Raw genomic sequence first — 25,897 nt, 5'->3', positions numbered from 1 at the left:
GAAAAATATTTTAACATGTTTTTTCAAGAAGTTAAATTGATTAAATATTTTTTCTCCAAATATATTGATGTATATTTCCAAATATACAAATGTATACTTTTGTGACTTCATCCCATTAGAAGCCCTGTGGTGACACTTATGGCAAGGGAGCTAACTTAGAAAAAATGAACAATGACTTAGGATGTTTTTGTACATCCAATGTTTAGGTGGCCCAATATGATGGCTATTAAAAAAAAATTGTTTAAAAAAAATCCCACATTTGTTTCACAGAATCACAGAATTACAGAATGGGTAGGGTTGGAAGGGATCACAGTGGGTCACCTGGTCTAACCTCCCTGCTCAGGAAGAGTCATCATAGAGCAGATGACACAATGTCTATGGGCAACCTGTTCCAGTGTTTGGTCACCTTCACAGTGAAGAAGTTCTTCCTCATATTCAGGTGGAAATTCCTGTGCATCAGTTTCTGCCTATTGCCTTTTGTCCTATTGCTCGGCAACCCCGAGAAGAGCCTGGCTCCATCCTCTTGGCACCCTCCCTTCAGATATTTATAGAGATTGATGAGGTTCCCTCTCATTTGTCTCTTCTTGAGGTGTAACAGGCCCGGTTTCTTCAGCCTTTCTTCATAGAAGATGTTCCTGTCCCCTAATCATTTTTGTAGCTGTCTGCTGGACTTGCTGAAGAAGTTTTGCCTCTCTCTTGTGTTGAGGAGCCCAGAACTGGACACAGCACTCCAGATATAGCCTCACTAGGTCTGATGAGAGTAGAAGGATCACCTCCATCTACCTGCTGGAAATGCTCTTCCTAACATAGCCCAGGATCCCATTGGCTTTCCTGGTAAGTAGGAAACACTTCTGGCTCATAGACTGCTTGTTGTCTACCAGGACCCCTAGGTCCTTCTCCACAGAGCTGCTTTCCAGCAAGTCAGCTGCCAGCTTGTGTTGGTGCTGGGGGTTGTTCTTCCTCAGGTAAAGAACCCTTCACCCTAACTTCTGTGAATCAAATCTTTTCAACATTAATCTGCCATAAAAGTGGAGGCATATAAAGTGCCAATATCTTTAAAAATTTGTCATATGAATGCCTTTTAACGGTTGCATCAACTCAATGATGAAAAACAGTTTCCCATCCCAGAAAAGTCACAGATTATGACTCTGAATTGTGCTTTCACATAACTAAGTCACACCGCAAAAGATTTTTCATATTTCAAGTTAAAATTCTTAATAATGAAAGCCCTAAAAAAAGTTGTCAATTTTTGGAAAAAAAATCTGAAGTATGTAAACAGAAACAATTTAAAAATTTTATAGAGGAATTAATTATCTAACTGATAGGAAGAAAACCAAACAATCACTTTCAATAAACAAATTAACTTCAGTCATCTTTTAAAGGAAAAAATTATGATGATAATATATAATGACATATTCCTTATGCCCACAAGCTCATATTTTTTTCCAATTTTTAGAAGCATCATCATTGTGAAATGGCAACATTGATTTAGAACACAGTTAGAAACCTACCTTCCAATAAACTGCATGGCTTCCTTTGTCAGCCTCTGAGTAAGGTTCTCATAGGACAGTGGCTGCTGGATAATCTTATGATTCCTCATTAAGAAGCAGTTTAAGTGTCGAAAATGATAGAAGAAAAATATCAAAACCACAAGTGAAATTGTGATTATTAACAAGCAGTAACCGAAGGCTTGGAAACGTACATTGAGGAGGCCAATGTACTGCACTATTGCCAAAGAGACAAGGGTGATTCCAGCAATTTGGACTGGGATGACAAGGGCGTTCTGAACCCCTTTTAAAAATACGCTGCCTTGGCCAGGTTTGCAGTCTCTAAAATTGGTCACGGCGAGCCCATAAAAGTAATCAAATCCATGACTGAGGGGGTGGTGACAGAAGTCATTACTGCTTTCACAGTTCATCCCAAGATGCCACTTTCCTACAAAGAGAGAAGGACAGGGAGTATTTTTGTAGTTAAATCATCAAACTTAGTTTTAACATGCACTATTCCAAACATGAAACTGTCACTGTCTGACTGATATCCCCCTGCCCCCAGCATCTATTGTGTGGATCCCTATTTTCTATTTAAACTTTCTTTATGCCTTCATCTAAGATTTTGTTTCATGTCTGCCTATTCATCTCAGAAAAAGGTTTAGAAGAGCTGCTGCTGAAGAACATTAAATTTTGAGTGGGATAGCAGGTCACTGAAGAGCAACAGAGCCCTAGCAGACAGTTAACTTGGGGAATGAAGCCTTTGTGTAGTTGTCATTAAAAAAATACTATTTTGTAGTTGCTACTGACTGAATGGGAAGAGCCAGTACAGAGTTAAAAATAACTTCTCTGAAATTTTTCTAGCAAATAATTTGAATAGTTTAAAAAAAAAAAAAAAAGAAAAGAGAAAAGAAGAAAACAGTAACAAATAGGAAATAAATCAAGAATAGGAAAATTACCAAAGCATTTATTATTTAAATGATTGCAAAAATGTCTGAAATTGTCAATCGCCCTCACAATATACAAAGATATATATGGTGAGGGTGATTGTTTTGCATCTTTTTATTTTATATATATAAATAAAAAGCCAAATAACAGTTAGAAGTAAATTGCTGCCAAATACTAGCTCTCACAGCATTTTGTCTCACTAGGAAATCACTCTAATTCTGCAAAATGTTGGACACTGACTGACACAAGAAACCAGTGAGCCTGATTTGCATTACAGTAGTACAATCTATGTTCATGCTGATTACAGTAAGTATCTAGATAATGCATTCTATGACCCAGGTATAACCTCTCACCATATGCTTATGCATTGCTTAGCACAACAGACCTAACTGTTTGGAAGCTGTTATTTGGATTCAAATGCATAATTATAAAAAAGCCCGCAAATTCAGTTAAGCCTGTTGAAATAGATTGGGGATAGAGTTCTGCTCTCTACTCTCAGCCAGAAAATGTATTGAATATTTAAAAAAATATACAGGCCTTGACAAAACAAATGACATTATATATTTCTGGGCCAAACTATTTATTTTTCTGAATCAAATACGTTAATATAACCAGCATAATTCTGGTGTTGTGTCTTAAAAGAAATAAATAAGAAAACATGAAAACCCAGTAAGTCCTCATTCCCACAACGTAGCCCAAACAAATTTGAAATATTTGCTCTACAGGCTTCAGGATACACATGGCAGAAAGTACATAAAAGGAAAAAAGTACACATAGAATTTTCCCCTTTTCCAAACCATCCCACATGGTTTTACCCATCTGTAAGAAAGAGTGCTGATGCAGACAGTCCTGAAACTCTTCTCCTGGGTCTAGAGAACTGCATATTCATCCTGCACTTCTTCCTTTGGCAATGACGAATGCAGGTACTGCAGTACCAAAGAGGGTGAAGACAGGGATCCGTTCTGCTTTATTTTAAATAGTACCTAGCAAATGGACTGGATGTTGCTATTTCTCTTCCACAAATAACAGAATGGAGGTATAGGATGGGAATGTCATGCGCTTAAGTTCACTTGTTAGCAAAGGTGTAGAAAAGTAACACAGAAATCTTGAGTTTCAATGTTTAGTTTTGTCTAGTTCTCCTCATACGTCTCTTGATAGTCTTAAGTTAGAAACACCTTCTGTATATCATCAAACCAGGTATAAAATATTTTCAGGTCTGCTTATGTGTCAGCGAAACTAAGGCCTCTACAGCTCTTTCATACCATCAGAATTTTTCCCTGTTAGAGGTGGTATTCTGCTTTCTGAGGGCAGAATGGCTCATCACTACTCTTGACATGGTTCAGTAAAGATTACCGTGGTCAATTAAAAAAAAGAGCAGTACACACCACTGTAGTGACATTTCAGATGTTATAATGATGCTATAAAGGGCTAGGTAAAGCTCGAATTCTGATTTTCATTCCCAGCGCACAAAGAGACACATTTTTGAAAAGAAATGCTTCAATGTCTTTTTTTTCTCTCTTAGTTTTACATGACTGTCTTCATGGAGTAATCATAAAGGCAGATGTGTAACAAGGTGAACATGAAACAATTCTCATCAAGTTAGATAACTGAATTAATGGTAGAGGCTAATAATCATGAATATAGATGACCTTCAAGCTTTAATTTTTAATTTTTTGCTGTTATATTATATGTCAATCTCAAAGCACCTATAATTCAGTAAAAAAAGTATGAAAAGGAAACTCAAACAAATTAAATATGCCTTCAAGGCCATTTATTATGATATAGAGGCTTCCTTAAACTGAATCTCAATAAAACTAGACACTGCGAGCCAGGATAGAAGAATCTCGCAATAACAAATTAGGACAAGGGAAAATATAGGTCCTATTTTTATCAAAAAGGTTTTAGCCAGCACAACAAATTGTTCAATGTTAAGATGAACTTAGGCCTCAAAAAGAGATTTGTTCAGAAGCATCTGAAGTCAAATAAAGCAGAGAGCAGGTTAGTGGGAAAAGCAACAGAAGCTCTGGTTCAAATTATATTGGCAGCTGTGACGGAACAACACAATTGCCATTCTCCAAGGGCTGATGAGGTAGAAGGTTTTGATAGATCCTGCACTACTCTGAAAAAGCAAATGATGACTGAGTCATGTTTTGTTTCATTCCTTGTGACAATAAGCCCTGCCTTGAGCTAGTGCTTCAACATATTACTGTAATGTGCTTTACAGTCTGAGACCCTTCTCAAATCTGAGAGCAGTGCAAAATGCTCTCATCTCTTTGCCAAGTGATGCTTCACAGGATGGACACTTCACACAAGCATCATAAGCATTTCAATAGATTCTACCAAGCTTTCGAATGAAATTTGTGATGTTAATTGTAAGTTATGAGTACCGTAAGAATTTGAGACCTAGGCATTTTTTCCCTCTCCATTAGCCACAAGCACGATTTCTGCAGAGTGAAAGCAATGCAATGAAAGGCAAGTAGAAATGAGAGACAAGTATTATTCAGCCAAGAAACTCAGAATTCAGTTTTCCAGAACCCAGAATCCTGGGGATGCTACAAAGATCCATGTTTCCCATCTTTTTCCCCCTCAGTTGAAAAAGGAGTAATCTTAAGCCTGAATTGTATATAATGATATATTTCTTTTGGAATTATTTTATTTTTCAGATAAATGGCAAGAGGCAAGATGTGGAGCAAGATGTAAATGGAAATATTTTATGTGCTCAAAGAAATATATTTATATGAAGTACATATCAATAATAATAAAAAGTGTATGTGCATATGTTATTAACATGATCAGATTTTAAGCTGTTCTATGAATAACTACTGTATTAGTCCCAATCTACAGACTCAATCAATCTTGGATTGGACACCTTACTACTGTGATGTGTCCAAATATTACACCACCTCATTCTGGAGGAAAGAAACAAGTACCAGTTATCAATTAGTATTTCAACTTTGGACATAAGCTACATAGGTGGATTTTAAACTTCTCCGGATATCAAACAGTACACTGGATAAAAATAGTGAGGAAAAATTAACCTTTTACTCAACTGTAATTGATCATAGCAGTAGTTAAAATAATACTTACCTAAGTGAAATTTTTGCATTAAGAATAGCTATTTCCTGCAAAACATCAGCATTTCTTTCTACTGTTGAAATATCACATATTCTATGCATCTGCTTTTTCTTATAAAACTTGGGGTTTTTTGCAGATCTGACTGTGCCTTCCTGACAGATGTACTGGATGTCACCTTTTTTGTGTCACAGGGGAAAACAATGAGGTAGAAAAGTGTATACATAGAGTAGATTTATAGCCAAAATATATTTTGGGATGTATCGAGCAAAAGGAAGCATGTATTCAGAGGAGAAAAAAGCACAAAGAGAAGTAAAAATGCATTTAGAGAAGAGAAAAATGTCCTTAGAGAATAAAGTGGAGAGACACTTGGGGGGGGGGGGGAAAGTGACACTATATGCTTGAAGAACTGAAAGGCTTAAAATTACCCTTGTGCCAATCCATCACTGGTGCAGGATTTGACAATAATTTGTTTGGGAACTGCTGAGTTAGATTGAACCCAGCAAAGACTCCCTGACCCAGACCAACATGATGTGATAAGAATATCAGCAGAGGAAGAAAATGGCCTGACTGCGGATCCAATTCTGCTGACCTACTCTTCAAACCTCCGTAATTTTTCTTTTTGTCATTTACATATGCTTTATTACTAATTTTACTGCACTTCTTGATTTTTGGAAACCTTCATTATACTCTAAGGATATGGTAATATTATATTTTATGGTCTTATAGCTATCATTCAGGCCACTTGGAAGAACTGTTCATTAAGTATCATGGAGATAACTTCTGGAGATCTAAGTGGCAAGCTGTCATGTTGCAGTGAAAGTGGTTAAAAAAAGAACGTTAACTAGGGCAGCTCCAGAAAATGAGTTATATTACAGTGCTTGTTACAAACAGAGAAAAACCCCAGTCTTTAATTGAATATGGAGCAATAGGAATTAACTCCATGAGGAACATGACAAATTATGAATGGCTTTTTTGCACTATGATTCAAATACATCTGCACTAAATATACTTCTGATAAGATTTTCTGGTTTTCTTATTTGTTTCTGTCAGAACACCATGGTATTTATTCTTTATAAGACTGGGATATAGCTAAGCAGGATTTTTAGTTAGGAATACTAACTAAAGTTAGGTTTATCTATATAATACAGATATTTTTTGAACAGTGGTATGAATTGTTAGCCTTGCTAAACAGCCTAGTTTTTTAAATAAAAAGTCACTCCCCAAATTGCAAGTCTCTGTTTAAAAATCAATTAAAAATATCAAATTGGGTGCATCCTTCATCTAAATTTATTTGGTAATTCCAGTATGATGTTCTCTGAACAATGATTCCCTGGCAATTCCAGTACAGAAATATGTAATGTAAGGTAATACAAGTTGTACTTCACAAGAATCCTCTAAAATATAAGCAGGTCAATTAAAAAAAAAAAAAAAAAAAAAGACTAATCTTTATACTTTTAGGATATTAACTACAATTTTATTTAAAATTCATCTAGTGACATTCATTTGCCCATCACTGGATATTTATGCTGCAGTTAATTGTCTAAACTATCTTTACAATGAGAGAGAAATACATTTTTTATACTACATTTCTACCACAGGATAGGAAAATTTTCCTAGAAATGCCCATTTCTGGCTGATGGCTAAGAAAAGAATCCAGATAGTTAGTCCAGGTACAACATTACTTTATGGATATTTAAAAACTGGTGAAATGAATTGCACCACTGTGTGTAATTGTACCCTGTGATCAATCCCTTATTGTGATCAATCCCTCTGTTGTAATCAAACTCATATTTATACTGAAAACCTTTCAACAGCTTGACTAATTTTCAGTTTGTTCATCATGTTTCTCCAGTACCTTGCACAATGAGACTATAACTACACAAGTGAATTATACATACTTACACAGTGTTTCACATAGGCACAGGAACGTGCTCAGCTTTGTGCTAGAAAAATAAATTTTGGGGGTGGAGGAAACGCTTAATGCAAACCCTTAATAGCCTATATGGGAAGTTAATGTTCTTTTGATTTAAATGAATGTAAAATAGTGTTGCACATGTGTTGTTGCACAATTTTACCTATTAGAGCGGTTGCGTAACCTTTCTGTTTCAGGAGCTTGGAAAAAGTTATTTCTTCAGAAGGAAGTCCCCCAGAAGAGGCAGAAAATAAGAAGACACCAACTCGTGAGAAGGCAGCCATTCCTAAATACAATGAAAATTAATGAGACCTGGATAATATGTAGAAACTATTTCCATTTATTCTTTCTGCATGCACTTTTTGCTTCAGGTGGTATCACTTAAATGACATATTACAACCAGACAATAAATGTTGCAAGTGGCTTATACAATCATCAATTTAGCTGAATAAGGTCTTCTCTGTATTGACACCAGAAATTGGGAAGTTTAGAAAAAAGTCTCTGCTTATAACCATGGGGCCAGACATCAAATAAACAGCTGCATCTCCTTCTGTAGATGTTCTAAGATATAGCATAACTGAAAAAAGTTGAGCTTGTATAATTTATTTTTCTTGTACATGGATAGGAATGGAACTGAGGACTAAGTGAGATCATTCCCAAGTTCTACTCTCCAAATTTCCACTTTCCTCATACATGGTTTTCTATAAGCTTTTAAGGTTATTTAAGAGAAGGCACATTAAAATAGGGCAGTCTCACAACTGGGTATGTAAATATCATGAGGTCAAAAGAGTGAGAGAGAATCTGATTCTGGAAATAGAGTAGCCAGGGCTCTCAGCGTTGATGGGAGAGGACCAGCACTCCAGTGGCATGAAGACACATGATTCAATGCATTCAGAGTGCACTAAAGGAGCATCAGGTATCGGCTAACAAGACAACATCTAAATAAGGCACAGTAATTTCTATATACTGAGAGTCTGAGGAACACAAATGAGCTTATAAGCTACTCTCAGGATGAGGAACTTGAGAGCTCAGGTTCATGAAAATTAGATTACTAGGATTCCAGATGAGAGCTGGCTCTGAAAATAGACAGACAGAACAGAGAATATCTATGCAAATCTGTGCAGATGTATCTTCAGGAAGTCTAAATTATGCAACTGGATGATTGCAGTGCCCAAATTACATGACTGATGTAGACAACCAGAATCTTCCCTTAGGTATCCCTTGTGGTTACATGAGAAAAAACTTGTTAGACTAGTTTATCAAAGACAGCTCAGCTTACCCTTCATATGTTGACTTCAGTTTTTCACCCCTGCTATTTTTGTTGATTAACAGATTAGTTTTAATCATATATATATATATTATTTATTTATATTTAATTTTATGTAATTCAAGTCCTTGTAACTGAAATCAGTGTAATTCTCTTAAGCTACACAGATGAAAGTCAGACTTATGTTTGGGGTTTTTTTAATCATTACCTTTCTCTGAGTTTGTGTCTCAAAAAATACTGCATTTTGGAATCTTTTTCTTCAGCTCTATTAGCAGGAGTTTTAAATTCCTAACATTTTTTTCCACCTTATGATTCTAGTGCCTTGTATAATAATTCTTTACTAGGTCTTCAGCGATATTTGGAAGCACTCCATATTTAGCCATTTTGAAATTTCAGTAAGACAAAGTTCAATTTTTGCACCTACATGGAAATGATCAGCGAAGAAAAAAATCAGTTCAAATGCTAATTTTTCAGAAATAAGAACAAGAATCATAATGGACAGTGACCTGTGGCTTTACCTACAGTAAATATTAATAGCAATATAGCTGTAACAGGTATATAAAATTTTCCTTTGCAGCGAATGTAATGGAAAATTTAGCAAGTTATATTAGCTGGCATTTTTGCAAAAGCTTGTTACTTGATTTGAATGAGCACGAACGTATCAAGTAGGCTCCAGAGTCTTGCTTTGCTTTCATTCCCAGAAGCAAGGACAGGATGTTTTATCACTAATGAACAAGTGATCTGATTAATGTATAATGATCCTTGCTAAAAATGATGTTAAGGGAATGTTAAAGTTGCATGGCTAAGCACCGAGAGGCTCAGTCCCAGCACACTAAAATAAACAGACTAGATCTTCACTGACTCAAATGGGCTTTGGATCAAGTATTTGAAAAGTAAGAGAAATTAAATGCATGTATTCATAAAATACTTAACACTGTATAGGGGTAGATATAGAACAAAAATATGTAAAAAGAAGGGAGATTTTTTGCTTTCCTCTTCTCAGTTTTCAGGGCAACTTGAACACCTTAATGAGCCGTCCTGCCCCCACCTTCCCCTCGCCAAAACAAAAACAAAAAACCCCCAAAAGACAAACTCAACAATTTGTCTAAACCAAAAGGTTTTGTAGAAATAGAAATGTCTGAGCAGAAGCATTTACATGAGTTTCTTCTGGTGTGCCTTTCTAGATGCATCTCTGTGTTGTCCAGCACTTAGGCTGCCCACCAGCATACTGGGAGCAGCCTGAATGCAACTAGGGAGGCAGGCAAAGAGAGAATTGAATAGTGGTCATTGAAAAGTGGAGGAAGTGGACGGATTTTGAGGACAAATGGACTGCTCCTTACATTAAATAACCACAGTCAGATCCTTCTCTCAGTATTTAAACAAAAAAATATTTTACTCACTAAAAAGACTTTATTTTTGTGTCGACTCTTCTCAGATGCAAAAATTTGCCATATATATGAAATATTTCAAAAGTAAACCAACTCTTGATGAGTTGGATCAGTCACTGAAAAGACTGATCATTTATTCTTACCTAACCTAGTAATGATAAAGATATCAAGAAAGGCCAGGCAAAAAAAACCCTGCGTACAGTTTACTGTAAATAAAATATGATATTTATATATAAATAAAGTAATGGAGTTTTACCTGATCTTATAGGATATCTCCCTGTCAGGAAAGCTGCCCTGCTTGGAGTACAAAGTGGGGCTGCTGCTATATGCTGAGTAAGTGTCACTCCTTCCTCTGCTAGCCTGTCAATATTAGGAGTTCTGGAGAAACACAAGCAGTAAAAAAGAAAGAATACACAAAAATTATTTTTTAGAAACAGTCATGGTAAGATCAAGGCATCTGAAGCAGGAACTATTAAGGAAATCAAGTTAAGACTTATTGTATGTAAATTATCAAAACCACGATGGGGTTGCAGTTCTAAATACTATCATGTCAAATATTTTTACATAAGTTGTCAACACTGAACTGAGACACTGTGGCATTGTGCCAAAAATCTTTTTTCCCACTTTCATCTACTCTTCACGGCCAATACTAAACTGTTACACCTAGACATATTGCACTGCAACCCTTTTTAATGGATTCCTTGACCCAGAACTGTAATTTTGCAACCTTTCTGCTCCAGCAATGGGGAAAAACAGAGGCTGGAGAAAGGTCATGCTTCCTTACTCCCTACTTGGTGTCACGTCTGTCTCTCCCCAGCAAAACGTTTTTGGGGTAGGGATAATGTTGTATGGTGCTATCAGTTAACAGAGGAGATTCCAAAAATAATGACTCTGTGTTACACTCTATATTAATGGTATTAACATGTCTGACATGATTATGTCTGCAATATTAGACTCAGGGGCACAACCAAGTCTCCATATCTGGATGGGAAACCTGTCTGTGACCTGGCTCATCATGCAGATGAAAATTGGTTCTTGCAGGAAGAAATCCTGTGTCCTTGGCTCTAAAGATAAAAATTACTAATGCAGACTGGACAGGAGCTGCAGCATGCTCTAATAGCTCTCTGACCCAGGAGATTAATGACCATGACCTCAAGGCATACTAGCACTCCCATCATCTAAGTCTGAATAGTCAGAAACATTAATTTTCCAACTGACTTATTTGCTATCAGTAACATCACCTACTAATAACAACCAGTATGATGAAATTTCTTCATATTCCAAAGATCTAATTCTGAATTCTCACAGCAGAGAACATAGATCTTGGAGTCATTCTGGTCCCTGTGATGGGAGTGATCCAAGTATCAGTGTTGTACATAATTTTTTCCTTTTAAAGCTAGTGTCTGTAATTTTTTTTTTTTTTCAGTTATGAGGAGGTTTTACTTGTAACATCAGCTGGAACAAGAGCATTTAACACTTGACAGGACAGTGCTTTTCCTCTGAATTTTTTTCTTTAGTTTGTCAAAGCCTTTGCACCACAAACACCATGACTAGGTACCACTTTCTCTGTTTAGACTATCAGCACACCTAAGCTGGTTATAGGGAATATTCTGGGGAAGACTGCTGCATTATTCAGGCATACTAACATTTGTTTTAATGAATATATTGATTACTGTATGAAGACAAGTTAATGAAAAACATTTCCAAATTGTTAACAACAAGCTTGTCTAAAATCATGAGTGCTTCAAAATATGCTTAAATCATCATACTTGTGTCATGTATATTCTAAAAGAAAAGTGTTTATACTTTGCTTCTCTAGAGCTACCCTTATTTTTGGGTTGGTTGCTCAATTCTCTGTTTATAATGTAAATTTTCAGCAGGATAAATACATCAGATAAGTCTTTTGTCAAGAAAAGAAAACAAAGATTGAATATATTATTCTCTGGAAAAGTTATTAACTTTGATTACTTTTAAAAGTAATCAAATCTCTGAATATTCTGGCATTTTTAACTTTAAAAATCCATAGAAAAACTAAATACAAACCTGTGACTCCCCTAAATTATCATCATACCTTAAGGTTTTGTTCCCATAACATCCCAGGTCTCCAATACCAAGATCATCAGCCATCAGTAAAACTATATTGGGATTTGAAACACTCTGCATTTTGACACTGTTTATGGCACAGTGACAAATCATTAGAAGTAAAAGGGGTCCCATCTTCTTCCTGGTGTGTAAGAAGAGGTGGAAAATATAATAAATAGACACCTTTAAAAAAAATTACTTTTGATCTAATTTAGTCCTATTATTGGCCTTGTATAGCAAAAGATAAAAAGAAAGTTAGATCGCATATTTTTACTTGGCGCTTTTTTCCCCCCATCGGGGTTTTCTTTAACATTTTCTATTTCATACTTCTTAAAATAAAAACACATCTTTTAGTACGTAGATAATTTTCCTTCTACTTCTTTACAGAGATGAAGGCTTTAAATAAAGACAAACAAAGAACTAGCTACAACCTCAGTGACAATCTTGCATACACAGACGTATACACAGCAAGGCTTGGGTGCTTTTGGTGGTTTTGGGGGGTGTTTCTAGGTCCAAATGGGATTTGAGGAACACAGAACCTTAAATCATTTAGGACCAAAATTTCCAACGTTCATTGCAGGAGAAAAGTTAATCAATTCTGCTCCTGAAGTAAATGACCGAATTTCTCTTCAACAATGGGGGAAAAAAATCCAGCTTCAGTTTCTTAAAAGGAATAAATACTATTGAAAGGAGGGTGAAGAGATGCATTATGAAATTATTGTAAGAATGTTTAAGAAATAGCTCTTCATGAACATTTTAAATATTAGGGTCTATAGCAAAATCATGTGAAAATATTTGATATCATATCACAGCGTTCTATAAACAATGATCAAGCTATACCCAAACTAAAAGGGGAAGAAGAATGTATTGTACACAATACAACATATCATTATATGCTTTTATGATAAAAGCAGAATATTTGCAGATGTGCATGCTATGAATGCTATTTTACCTAACAAGGGACTTGTCACATCTCTGTTTTAAACTGCATTTAATATAATTGACTATGCCCTGTCTGAAACTGAGTGCCTGTAGGCTGTAATGGACCATGCCAGGTATACATATCAAAAAGAACAAACTCTGTTTCTCTCTCTCTTTTGTATCTACTAATAGTCCCATCTTTTCTGGATGCAGGCAGCCTTTTTCAAATGCAGATGAGGCATGAGTCACCCTGTACTCTGGATTATGCTGGAAAAAGAGATAAAGTGGAAGAAACTAGGACTGAGGTAGAAATTTGAAAGCGAGAGAGTAGAAAAAGGAACTAGAAACAAGGATTTCCAGAGAGAATGAGGACAGCAGGTCAAGAAAGAAAAATCTTGTAAATCAATGAGTTATGGTAGATAAAAGTAACTGGAGAGAAGATAAAGAAGCCAGAACTGAAAGAGCTAGTACAAAAAGAGTAGATGTTAAGGGAGACAGATTCATAAATCAGTGAGGTGGGTAAAAGTATGTGTAGAGAAGACAAAGTAGTTCGAACTAGAAGAGCTTACACTGACTTGAATAGCAAGAATGGAAGTTGAGACCTAGCTGAAATGAGAATTGCAGGTTGAAATAAAGAGAAATGAGAGAAGAATAAAGAAACTGAAATGAAAGTATCACAGTGAATAGAAAAACAAAACTGAGGGAAAGAGGTGAGAGAACTGGGAGCGTCTGGGATGAAAGATCTGAGGAGTTATGATTAAGGTCAATGAAGAGAACTGATTGGAAAGAGCTTGGGAATATAAGACTTGGGACTAACATAAGTGAGAAGTGATCAAAATAGTGGGGATCAACCAACACAGACTGGGACTTCTGATTCCCAACCTTCATTATTGGCATTCTGTCAGAAACTATAGGTGCAAAGAGGATTTTAACTCTTTAAGTAACTCTTCACATACAGATAAAACAGTAGTAAGTATATTAGCTATTTTTTTACTGCTTAAGGTACACTTTATCACTCATTCACCTCAGTTTGGTGAGAACAGTTCTGGTATAGACTTCAGCTGGCAACATCTTGTCACTGATCGTTACCTGATTTATCCCATGGGAAGCAATTTACTTCATTTCAGACATGTTGAGCGGGATGCATCTAACTACCCCTTCATCAAATAACCATATTAATGAAGCTGTGTAATGCCTGCCATGTCATAGACTTTTAATCTACACTGTAAAAGCACCTTTCTTTCCTGAAAGGACAAACAAGAGTGACTGTGACTTGCTTCTCAGGCTTTGCAAGAGAACAACTAAAACCTTGATCCAACAGGACAGAAACAACCTACCGCTAGATCTTATGTTCCTACTCCACTGTTCAGACTGCAAAGGTCTCAAGGGCCAGTGGCAGTGGGGATGTTGAAAAAGGGGACACATATATGCTGGTGACATTATATATAGAGTTGCATGGATGCTCACAGGACCTGCAGAAGGTAGCATCATTTATTATCTCCATTTATTATTTTGCAAATCAGCCAAAAATAACGTTATTAGAAGTTCTCTCTGATACTCCTCCATTCTGAAGATGCTGAAAACTCTCACTCACTAAGCTACTTGCCTTCACCTGATATCATGTCCCTGAAGTGAAATCAACAAGGAAACAAGAAAAAGAAAATAATCTAACAACCATGATTTGTCTGGTGTACTCTCTCTGCAGCAGATATTCATGTGTCTTAAAAGGATGTGCAGGGAAAGCAAGAAAAATCAGATGGATGAAATTGAGTGGAACAGACAACAGCAATGAAACTCAAAGGAGCAAAAAGGGAATGACATGAGAAGAATGAAGCTCTGAGAACGCTGAGGGCCATCTGTGTCACACCAGGGTTTGTTCTGGTGAAGAGATAGGCATGTGCAGATCTAACATGAAAACAATGACATCAAAACAGATGAAGCTTCCACTTAACCTTGTGTTTCCTCTCTGTCCTTGGACAAATCAAATGCTTAAGGAAAGAATGCAAAAAACTTGGCAAATTAATTATTTTACTAGCACACTCTTCTAGCTCTTGATAGTTACCATTAAAGATATTTTCGACAGGAGAGCATTGTACTGTATATCTCTCCATGGATCTTTTAATCTTCATGGATTTGCTACAGTCTATTTTGAATCAATTAACTTTTGGTTTGGTTTTTTGAATTTGTATGGTATTTTTTTTTACTTCCACGACACTCTTTACACATAAGTGCAAATTTTAACCTCTGCTTCACTTTCCCTGTGATATAATAGAACTAAAAGTAGCATCTTTCTTTTCAAGCTGGTTGCTAAGCTGAGTTGATTTAAGAGGTGCTTAATTTCCTACAACAAGAGCCATATAAAAATTTGTATTTCACACACCCTATTTCAACCTACAGTACTTTAAGCACTGTATATGAACTTATAGATGTGAATACATACACAGATGTGTCAATATGCACATATATACATATATGGGGGGAAAACACACACATCTTACTTTTTCTATGTATCTTCAAATTACATTTTTGTGATTCTAATACTTATTTTCTATTTGTATTAAAAAACAAAGTATAAATGTATAAGAGTAAATGGATAAAAATAAAACCACAGATATAATCCACTATTTCTTGATATTTGTTTGGTTGGGAATTTTTTACTCATCAGGATAACTGATTCAAGACTATGGCTATCACACAGTCATAGAATATCCTGAGTTGGAAGGGACCCACTAGGATCACCCAAGTCCAACTCCTGGCCCTGCACAGGACAGTCCCAAGAATCACATCATGAACCGGAGAGTATTTTCCAAAAACTTATTGAACTCTCTCAGGCTTGGTGCTCTGACCACTTCCCTGCAGATCCTGTTCCAATGCCAAACACCCTCTGGGTGAAGAACCTTTTTCAAATACCCAACCTAAACCTCCACTGACACACCTTCAGGCCATTCCCTCAGGTCCTGTCACTGGTCACCAGAGAGAAGAGATCAGTGCCTGCCCCTCCTATTCCCCTCACTAGGAAGTTGTAACTGCAATGAGGTCTCCCCTCAGTCCCCTCTTCTCCAGGCTGAACAGACCAAATGACCTCAGCTGCTTCTCATACGGCTTCCCTCAAGGCCTTTCACCATCTTTGTTGCCCTTCTCTGGACACTCTCTAATGGCTTAATATCTTTCTTATATCATGGTGCCCAAACCTGCACACAATATTCAAGGTGAGGCCACACCAGTGCAGAGCAGATCGGGACAAATCCCCCCACTCGGCCTGCTGGCGATGCTTTGTCTGATGCCCCCTAGGACATGGTTGGCCATCCTGTCTGCCAGGGCGCTGCTGACTCATACTCAACTTGCCATCAACGAGGACCCCCAGATGGCTTTCCACGGCACTGTTCTCCAGCCTCTTCTCTCCTAGTCTATACACACAACCAGGGTTACCCCATCCCAGGTAATGAATCTGGCACCTATCCTTATTAAATATCATACAACTGGTGATTGCCCATCTCTCTAGTTTTTCTAAGTCTCTCTGCAGGGCCTCTCTGCCCTTGAGGGAGTCAACAGCTCCAGTCAATTTAGCATCGTTAGCAGACTTACTTGGTATACTTTCCAGTGCTGCATTGTTTATGAAGATGTTGAAGAGTACATGGCTTAAATAGAGCCTTGTGGAATCCCACTACTGACTGGTCACCAGTCTGATGTTACCTCATTTACTATAATGCTTTGCACCTGATCCATCAGCAAATTGCTCAGCCGTTGCATGACATGTTGACCCAATAGGACAGAAACAGCTGTATGTTAGATAATCCTTATCCCGATGACTATAGACAAATGCATCTCTTTCAAGAACAACTATATGAAACTCTTTCAAACACCTCTTCCCAGCTGAATCATCTCAGCATTTTTATTAAGTTTGATTAAGCAATTTATCTCTAAACTACTCTTTTAATGTAACAGAACCCTTTGAGAAAATGCTTAATATACTTTATCCTTGAAGGTATAGTATTTTCTGATGAAATAAGCAACATTTAAAGATATTGACCTCATTAAAAATGCTGTGCTATCCTTAAGCAGTATGCAAAACAAAACAAAAAAAAGTACCTTACTTAATTGAATGCTAGAACCTCCAAAAATTCTGTAAGTCATAAAAATCACTGTAAACTAAAGACAACTCTGCTCTCTGTAACATTCTGCAAAGAGAAAATTCCTCAGCTTAATGAGACAAAAAAAAAAGTATTTGAATTTAAGAAATGGTAAAGTAAAATTATGTACTATTAATAATTTTCTGATATCAGCTTAAGATTTGCTTATATGTCTCAATTAATTCCTCACTTACAAGCCAGTAATATCTGTTACATCTTTGATGTCATACAACTGCTTTTCTGAAATTTTCAGTTAGATTTCAGTATGCATTTTTAGGTAACTATGTACATAAATGAAAATCTGTATTCAATTTATTAGAGGTTGTCTCATTGTGAGACAGAAATTTCACTTAACATGAGCCGGGACAAACATCAGAACAAATAACCATGTTTCCTCTTCAGGCATATTAATTACTGGGTCTGAATCAAAGAGAGATGAAACCACAGAGCCTTTATCAGATCTAAGTTCAGTTTAGGTATCTTTTAAAATGATCTCTCAAGAATTTTCAAGTTTTATGTCAAATAAATTACAGAACTTAACGGCAGTATTAATAAATAATAAATATTATTTCTGGTAGCAAATTATAACCTGAGTAGAACAAAATATAATCTTTTGTGATATAATTTCATTCTTTTATTTGTAATAAAGCCCCTGTATAATTAGATACAGATATTAGAGAACATACTCTTTTCCCTGGTTACTGTTTCACAATATTCCTCCTGGTAGCCAAACGCTCATTAAAAATTTGATTTTGATTATGGGCCCTGGTCAGCAACGTAATAACAGATCCTCAAGGTAGTACAGGTAGTTAGCCTATTTGCCAGTTATGCATCATCCTGAGAAGGAAAAAATCTTCCCAATTGAAAAAAAAAAAAAAAGAAGGTTATTATGAATAACTAACTACTAGTGACAGTCTCATGTCACTACTGACACGTGCAAAGCTGTTGACACACAGTATTATGAAGTACCTATTTTTATGTGTATGCCCATTAGAATAAGAACTTCATAATGCTGCATTAATCAATGCAATATGATGCTTACATACTTTGAGGCCTTAGCTAAACTCATCCATGATATTTAGCTTACTTAAGTTTTGAAAGATACTGAGTCAAGGTTTTTCTAATATACAGAGATGATGTGTGAAATTACTATTTTTGACACTATCTTTTTGAAGAGTATCAAATAAACATGAGGAAGAAGAATTAAAGTGCCTAAAACTTTGTTCTTCTGTGTTTATGATATACAAGAAGATAAAGACTGTACAGCTCTGCATGTCTGTGAGTCTTACACATGGAATTAGCAGAAGAGTTTGGTTATGTGCATTTGAATTGCACCAAGATACAAATCACAGCTTCATCTCATTAACTGAGTAGAGACTCTTTACCTTTGCCTAACTACAGCCAAACCAGTCTCTTTTGACTTTTCAGTCATATTCTAAGTAGTATTTCAAAGTGTTTGAAAAAGAAAAAAGTTTACTTACATGTCATATTGGAATGAGACACTACACTCCACCAGTACACTGTCTTCACAGGGATAGTGCAAATATCTGAAGGTTGGTATCTAAGTTCAGATTGTATCAGGTAGAAAAATTAAGAAAAGGCTTCATTTAGCAACTATTGATTTTATTCATGCAGAAGTTAAGTGCCTAGATGGCCCAGAGGAAACAGGTACTCAGTGCAAACTAATCCACGTGAATTCATTCATCTCTCAGTTAGGCATTTAGTTTCAGCTAATTATCTAGGCTTCCTCTCTAATTACTAGGAAGAGACAGGCATCTTGGAAGGATGATTCATTTCTTCTTAAGACTGGTATGATGAAACTTTGAAGTGATGCCTATGACCTTTTTACACAGAATAGAAAGCCTAAGCACCTGGTTTAGACTAGACTCATAATAAAGGAATAAGGTAACATGAAATAAATCCCACCCTGATTGTGAGTTGCCCACATGTGCTCAGCATAAAATATGAAAAAAATCTTTTGTGTAATAAACATGACATTTTTCAATTAGTATGATGTGCTCTATCGACCTTTCTGGTTTAAGAGTTTCTTACTCTGTGAGTAATTCCACTGAAAACTGAGAACTAGGGACAATTCTTCATGAGTTTTAGTTGCAAAATTTTCCTCCAAGGGATGCATTTAAGTATTTTTCTTTTTCAGATTACACAGCAATCTGATGAATATTCCATTTTACATCTTTCATTACTCTAAAGCAAAAGAGATAAGAGCGATCACATCCAACAGCAAGGATTATTTTATAGGAATATTGGTAATACTCTGCTTGAGTAAGCTATAGCCAACATGTTTGTACCTTACAATCACAAGTTTGATCAGAGGAATAAACTTTATCTCTGACATTGTTCTGACAGAATAGAAATTACAATCCCAAGTGTTACTCAAGTTGGATGATATTTCAAGGGAGCTCTTGTCAGAGGTGACCAGCCAATAGACTGTGAGCTCAGCCTGACTGTTGCTCATACTCTCTTCCCTGCCTACTCTGCATATGGGCTGCCCACACAAGGCAACCAAAACAGCCCGTGAGTGGCCAGTCATTGCTACATTCTGTTACTTCTTTCATGAGGTTCATGTCACAGAACTAAAACCACTTCACTTCCTGACACAAGACAAGAAAAAGTCTGCATGGGTACCGTTCAGCAATTCACATGGATAGTGAACATTTTGATCGTGTCACTACTCACATGTGCAGGTATCGCACGTGCTCTCCTGACCCCCCATCACACCGAGGGAAATGCATTCATTCTCATCACGGAACAGTGATGCACATGCTTTTCTTGTCACACAAGAGGGAGGAGAACAGGTAGGTCAATGTTTTGGCAGCCAGGGTGGTACTCCAGGAGAGGTTTTTGTGAGAAGACACCTGGGGCTGCTCTGTGCTGGACACAGTCAGTTTCAGCCAGCTCTGCAATGGACTCACTGCACGACACAGCTGAGCCCATCAGCCAAGCTGGTGACACCTTGGGGAAACATTTAAGAAAGGGCAAAAAATACTGGGGGCAAGGAACACAGAGGGAAGGGCTGTGGGGAGCAGAGAGAGAGGAGGAGGAAGAAGGAACAAGAAGGCCAGAGCTGTGGGAGGTGCTCCACACTGGATCAGGTATGTCCCCAAAGGGACTGTGGCCTGTGGAGCAACAAACAGTGACAGAGGGAAAGTCAGCTAAGCACTGACTTCATCCTTGTGTGCCACCCAGTGCCTCCTTGAAGGGACTGTGCACAATGTGCAGCAGTAACACACCAGGAAGAAATATCTGGGGTGAAGGTGTGGAGACTATGAAGCTGAAAGAGAGGAATCTGAAGTTGAGACTGGGAAAGTGGAAAGAAATGTGGCTTTCCTGCAAGATTAAATGGTTGTCCTTTTTTGTTGTTGTTGTTTCCCAATACTCCAATCAATTAAATATTTATGCTACTTAGTTAAAATTAAGTTAAAATCCCCCAGTGATTTTGCCCATGACAGTGATTTTCCTGTCTTTATTTCAACCCATGAGTTTTCTCACTCCTATTCCTACAAATTTTTTCCCCATCTCCCTAGGGAAGGGAGGAAGGAAGTGAGTGAGAAGCTGTGTGAGTGCTTGGCTGTTGGCCAGGGCCAACCCACCCATTTAAAATGAAACAGGATAAATGGATCCAATGGCAAATTACTTTCATTGATTACCAGTAGCCAAAAGTTTCTTTGCTGTGATCCAATTCATCTTTAATCTAAAAGTGAACTTTTTACCAGGGTGAGAAATGGTAAAGCTTTTCAAGTAAAAAATAATTCAGTTTGAGACCAACTGACTTCTGGTGGTGCTTCTGTAAGCAGGAAGCTTACAAGACATAAACAAGCAGCTTCTTCTAATTTGCATGAGTAAGAGATACTAAAAATAAACAAGTGTAGTGGCTTATTGAAGACCAAGCTCCTTCTTCACAGTTTCTAAAACTGGAAAATCTGGTTTATGTTACTTTTGTCCTACAACTAATATTCAGGGAATAGTTTGTCCTCATTCTACAAATAGTCATGAATGTGTTCCACAACAAATTATTTGGAATTTTTTTTGACAAAAATCTTCCTAGCAGGAAAAAAAGATTTTAAACAAACAAACAAACAGGTTGTGTTTTTCTTTAATTTTTAGAAGTAGTAATTTAAAAATTAAATTGTTCTCCTTTACTTTTACACCATAAAATGTTTGGCATTTAAGAGGTGAAACCAAATCACTTTTGTTGTTCTTCTGGGCTGAGAAATATTTTTACTGTATTATTTTGAACAGAGTTAAAAGATTAACTCCAAACTACCCAAGTTTTTGGACTCAGTGCTAAATCAGAAGATAACAGAATTATCCATCCATCATTTTTATTTTTCCCCAATTAACGTGATGGTAAAAGAGCTTCAGAAATATGGGGGAGGGAGGAAAGCAGGAAGGTAAGTAATTTTCTAGCCAGCTTTATGAAGAAATACTCCACTAGCATTATGCACTAAACAATAAAAGTACAAAAGGGTTTAAAATAAAATATAATTATTTCAAAATAGATTTGAAAATAATATGTAAGGAACATGAAGTTAGGAGGTCATACAAACCAGGAAAAATATTTATCCTAGAGAGAACACTTGTACAATCAGGAAAAGAAGGACTATGAGCTGCATAGTGGCTAGATAGCTGCCTGGTTGCAAACTATACATATCAGAGTCTGCTAAAAATGTGCCAGCCAAAGAGCAAAGATATTTACCAAATAAGACATATATATTAAACAACTTTTTATCTCAATTTAAAGGATTTGATAATTTAATAATTTCAATAAACATAGAAAGGAGCAACTGACCCTCCCATTAATAAAAAAACCCCACACAATTGTGAGTATACTAGCTTGGCAAAATATTTGAGGGATAGAATTTAAACATCATAGGATTAGGCAACAATTAAAATGAAAGTCTTAAAATGAAGGATATCTGAAATAGTAAATCATTTTAAGACTAAAAATATCTGCCTACAAGAGGAGGCTAAGTGGGTCTTTAGAGTCTGACAGAAAATAAAAATACCCCAAACAAACATTGTAGAAATGCATGTGTTGTATTACAGCAATACAAGAAAATCAGCAATTTAAGCCAGAGGTATTCAGGTTCCTTCTGACCTGTGTAAGCAGAAAACTTGTTCTTTCTCTCCCTTCCTCCCTTACCCTTTCTCTAACCTTTCTTCCTCACTTTCAAAGGAACTCGATGAAACTTATAAATTCTTGCTCTTGAAACAGAACACCATTCCTTTGCACATAGGAGCTAAGAGGCCAAACCCCACCACAACAAAATGAAAATTATCATCAGCTAAAAACTATAGGAATTCTCTTCATTTTCACCTTATTTTGTATGACATTTTAAGATCATAAAGAAATAAAAAAAATATTCAGAAAAGGCATTTTTCCATTTTCTTGTGGCACACCTTTTCTTGTGATATGCCAGCATTAGCTTCCATTTAACATTTGAAAGTTTCTCAATAATAGCTACAGGGGTCTCATTATGTTTTGGCCTGGACTGAAGCACACTGCAAGTTTTTCTGAAGCAAATAACATGCTTTTTCAATTGTATCAGAATGCTTTTTAAATAAGCTATTAAGAACAGACATTTTCCTTTGCTTTGTGCCTTCAGGTACAACACAACCTTATGTTTTTAAAGGATGGATTCAGTTTATCAGTGAGAAAGAATGTATCAATTCCTTTGTCAAAAATGCATTTTTTCAGGACTAATACTTTAGTGCTATTGTTAGACAATTGCTATACTAGACAACACATCCAGTTGTCTATTAGAATAATATAGGAATTTGAGATGTGATGCTAAGAGTGTTTTGTAAATGACTAATCCATGTCAATAGCTTCTAATTTTTTCTTCATCATAGTTGTCAGTCCTGTCAGCAGTGCAGAATATAAACAACAAACAGAAAGAAAGAAAGAAGATAAAAGTAGCATTACTGATTTTGACTTCTAATTAAATTTTGTAGTACTATGGATTCCTGCAGGAAGTGTGTTTGCATACACCACCATACAAACACTACTCTGGCTAATAATATCAGAGGAAAACAGATCTGTCTGAGCTCCATACCCTAAGATCTCCTTATGATTATGGCTGATCAACTGATTATTTAGCAAGGTAGAAAAAAAAAATGAGGCCATTTTTAGATAAAATTTAAAAGATTTGTCCAGGATGCAAAAAAGCCCAAATCATTGTCATTGCATACCTTAAGCAGTTCAATCTTGTGTGTTCCAGAGTGCTGTAGACAAAATTCTTGTTAAGTACTTCTTAAAAATCCATCTCAAATGTCCTGTCTTCCTCCTCTCTTTCTCAATTAATTTTATTTCATTCCTTTATTTCATCCCCAAACTTCTGCTCATAAAATCAACAAGCCATCGCACAAACTCTCTCCAACCCTTATCTTACTAAACCATGCCCTACCCCATTCCAAATCCCTTCCTACTGAAGAATCCCATACCAACGTGCCATCGACCTAAACTCAGGCTGAATACCTTCTGGATGCAGAGGCTCAACTCCTCCAATTCTGCTTGCCCAGGTACTGCTATTCCCACTGCCACTTGAGCATTAATAACTATTCTGGATGCTGCTGCGTCTCTCTGTTTGTCTCCTCCATGACTTCCTTCCACACAGCACAGGCTCTTCCACCTGCCAGCGGTACATACTGCTCCCTATTGGCAACTCTGGCTCTCCCCGTGTTAAAGCAGCCTCAGCTGCTGGTCTGACAGGCTTTAACATAGGTCTACACTTACCAAAATCCACCTGGAGAGCACCCTAAGGGCAGAAGCAAAATATATATTTGTGAGAAAACAGGATCTGTGGAATTCATATTATTAACAAGCCATTACAAAACTGCATAGCAACCAATATTTGTGGTCAGATTCTGTTCAAACACTTGTTTTGGTTAAACAGGCTTCTCCTCTTTCATCTTCCTTCTTCTTGTCTCAGCATGGTTGCCCAAATGCAGTTTTTCTGTTTAAGCCTGGCAGATATAACCTGTCCAGAAGAGATTTTTTCCTTACCTTTCCTCTTTCTCTATTATTCCTTGCCATCATACTCTGCCTCAGAGACAGAAAGATCCTCTTATAGATACTGTCCCCTCAGTAGCTGTGTTTATCCCCAGTTTACAGGTTGGATGTGTATGAGGTTACAAAGAAAAATATTAGATTTATTTAATAACTCATTGAAAGTTACAGTTAAGTCTTGTAGCCTTCCACTTTTGAATTGAATGGATTTTGTCAGATTACACATACTGCACCCAAACTGGAGTCACTTCAAAACTACAAGCTTACTTCAGAACCCACTACCCTCCAAAACTATTTAACAATTCATTTCCATTTGATTCTTGAAACAGACTACATAATCAAAATTACATACACTTTTTACATTACTTTTTAAACAACTAGAGCTTAAGTGCTATGAAAAAAACACTGCTGCACAGCTGGAAAATCTTCTAGTTTATAAACAACCTCCTTTCTTTTTTGTTCAAAATGCTTTCACAATCCAATGCTTATGCTCCTCTTAACCTGTTGTAGGCAGGGAATGTTTACTCCATTGCAATACCTAATAATAAAGTCCATTGGGTTACAAAATAATTTGCCACTATAGTTGATAGTATCTCATAGACAAGAGTAGACGGCATTAGCAACTTTTTCTTCTTTCTTATAAAAAATACATTGCATTAGGTTAACGAGAAAAAGACAACATGTTGTTATTGTATTGTTATATGTAACAACAATATGCTATTATTTCTTGTGATTGCTAATTTCCTGCCATGAAGATTTTAATTTGAGCTGTGAAAGAGTATGAACTCCAAATACACATTACCTCAATGTTTACAATTAAACTATACATAAATGACAGACTTTGGGGCAGAAAGGACATTTTACCTTGCAGCACGGAATTGTTTCAGTTTCTGATTCTAATTTTCAAACAAGATGGCTGTGCACTTATTATCAGTAAATGAGTACAAAGTCCTGTCATGTGAACTGAAACAGAAGGGTGGAGGGGAAGGACAACACTGAAAAAGGCAACTTATTATACAACACCTACATGATTTCTTGATAAGACATTACTGCAGTAGTAGGAAACAATCTCAACTTGTCTTCATAATGCCTATACACACATGCATAACCAAGATGCTTGTTTCAGTTTGTTACTGATTCTCCTGTTAGACTTCTTCAATGTTAATGATTTTGCATATTTTTGGAAAACAAGGGCAGTGCCAGAATCTCAGGTACATTTTTGCCTTCTGTACACATGAAAGCATTCCTGCTGAATATCCATATAGCAACTTTGAGAAAACTGCCCTGAAACACCTTGTAAAATATAATCAGATCAGTGTTTTTCATACTTTTCCATCAGAGGCACAGAAATATTTAGAGATTCTCTTTTTATAATTGCCATACACTATAGCCTGTCCTGGTTTGTTCACTATGCATTGTCTTAGAAACCATATGTGCTCCCAGAAAATGACAACTCCTAGGAAGTCCAACCACCTTCACATGAAAAAACCATTCATTAAACTTCAAGAAGTGCTAGCTAGTTTACCGTATTATAGTTATTGTCCTCCTCACCCCAACTTTACGTATTTTTCACAGAGATTTGATCAGGAAGAGAAAGATAGATGTCGAAAGATGTGTGACAGTCAGTGCTGATGAAACTTAACAGAATCCAAGCCTT

The 25,897-nt window shown here is 36.5% G+C and overlaps 1 protein-coding gene across 6 annotated transcripts in view; it reads right to left on the bottom strand.

Moving 5' to 3' along the window:
* STS (steroid sulfatase) overlaps window positions 1-25,897 on the bottom strand; it is a 77,419-nt gene that overhangs the window by 41,619 nt on the left and 9,903 nt on the right. For 3 of the 6 annotated variants that reach the window (XM_027898555.1, XM_027898556.1, XM_027898558.1), the window contains 4 exons: window positions 12,149-12,301; window positions 10,334-10,455; window positions 7,586-7,708; window positions 1,512-1,935 (listed from right to left, as the gene is read on the bottom strand). In XM_027898555.1, the coding sequence (XP_027754356.1) occupies window positions 1,512-1,935; window positions 7,586-7,708; window positions 10,334-10,455; window positions 12,149-12,301 (822 nt within the window). Of the gene's footprint in view, window positions 1-1,511; window positions 1,936-7,585; window positions 7,709-10,333; window positions 10,456-12,148; window positions 12,302-23,709; window positions 23,990-25,104; window positions 25,758-25,897 lie in introns of those variants that run through there. The other 3 variants (XM_027898561.1, XM_027898557.1, XM_027898560.1) reach the window with 3 other exon arrangements.

Source organism: Empidonax traillii, unplaced genomic scaffold (assembly GCF_003031625.1).
Source record: "Empidonax traillii isolate 1590-97213 ecotype Southwest subspecies unplaced genomic scaffold, ASM303162v1 scaffold604:size387904, whole genome shotgun sequence".
In the NCBI taxonomy this organism is placed as follows: Eukaryota; Metazoa; Chordata; class Aves; order Passeriformes; family Tyrannidae; genus Empidonax; species Empidonax traillii.
This window is presented reverse-complemented; position numbering and strand designations above follow the sequence as displayed.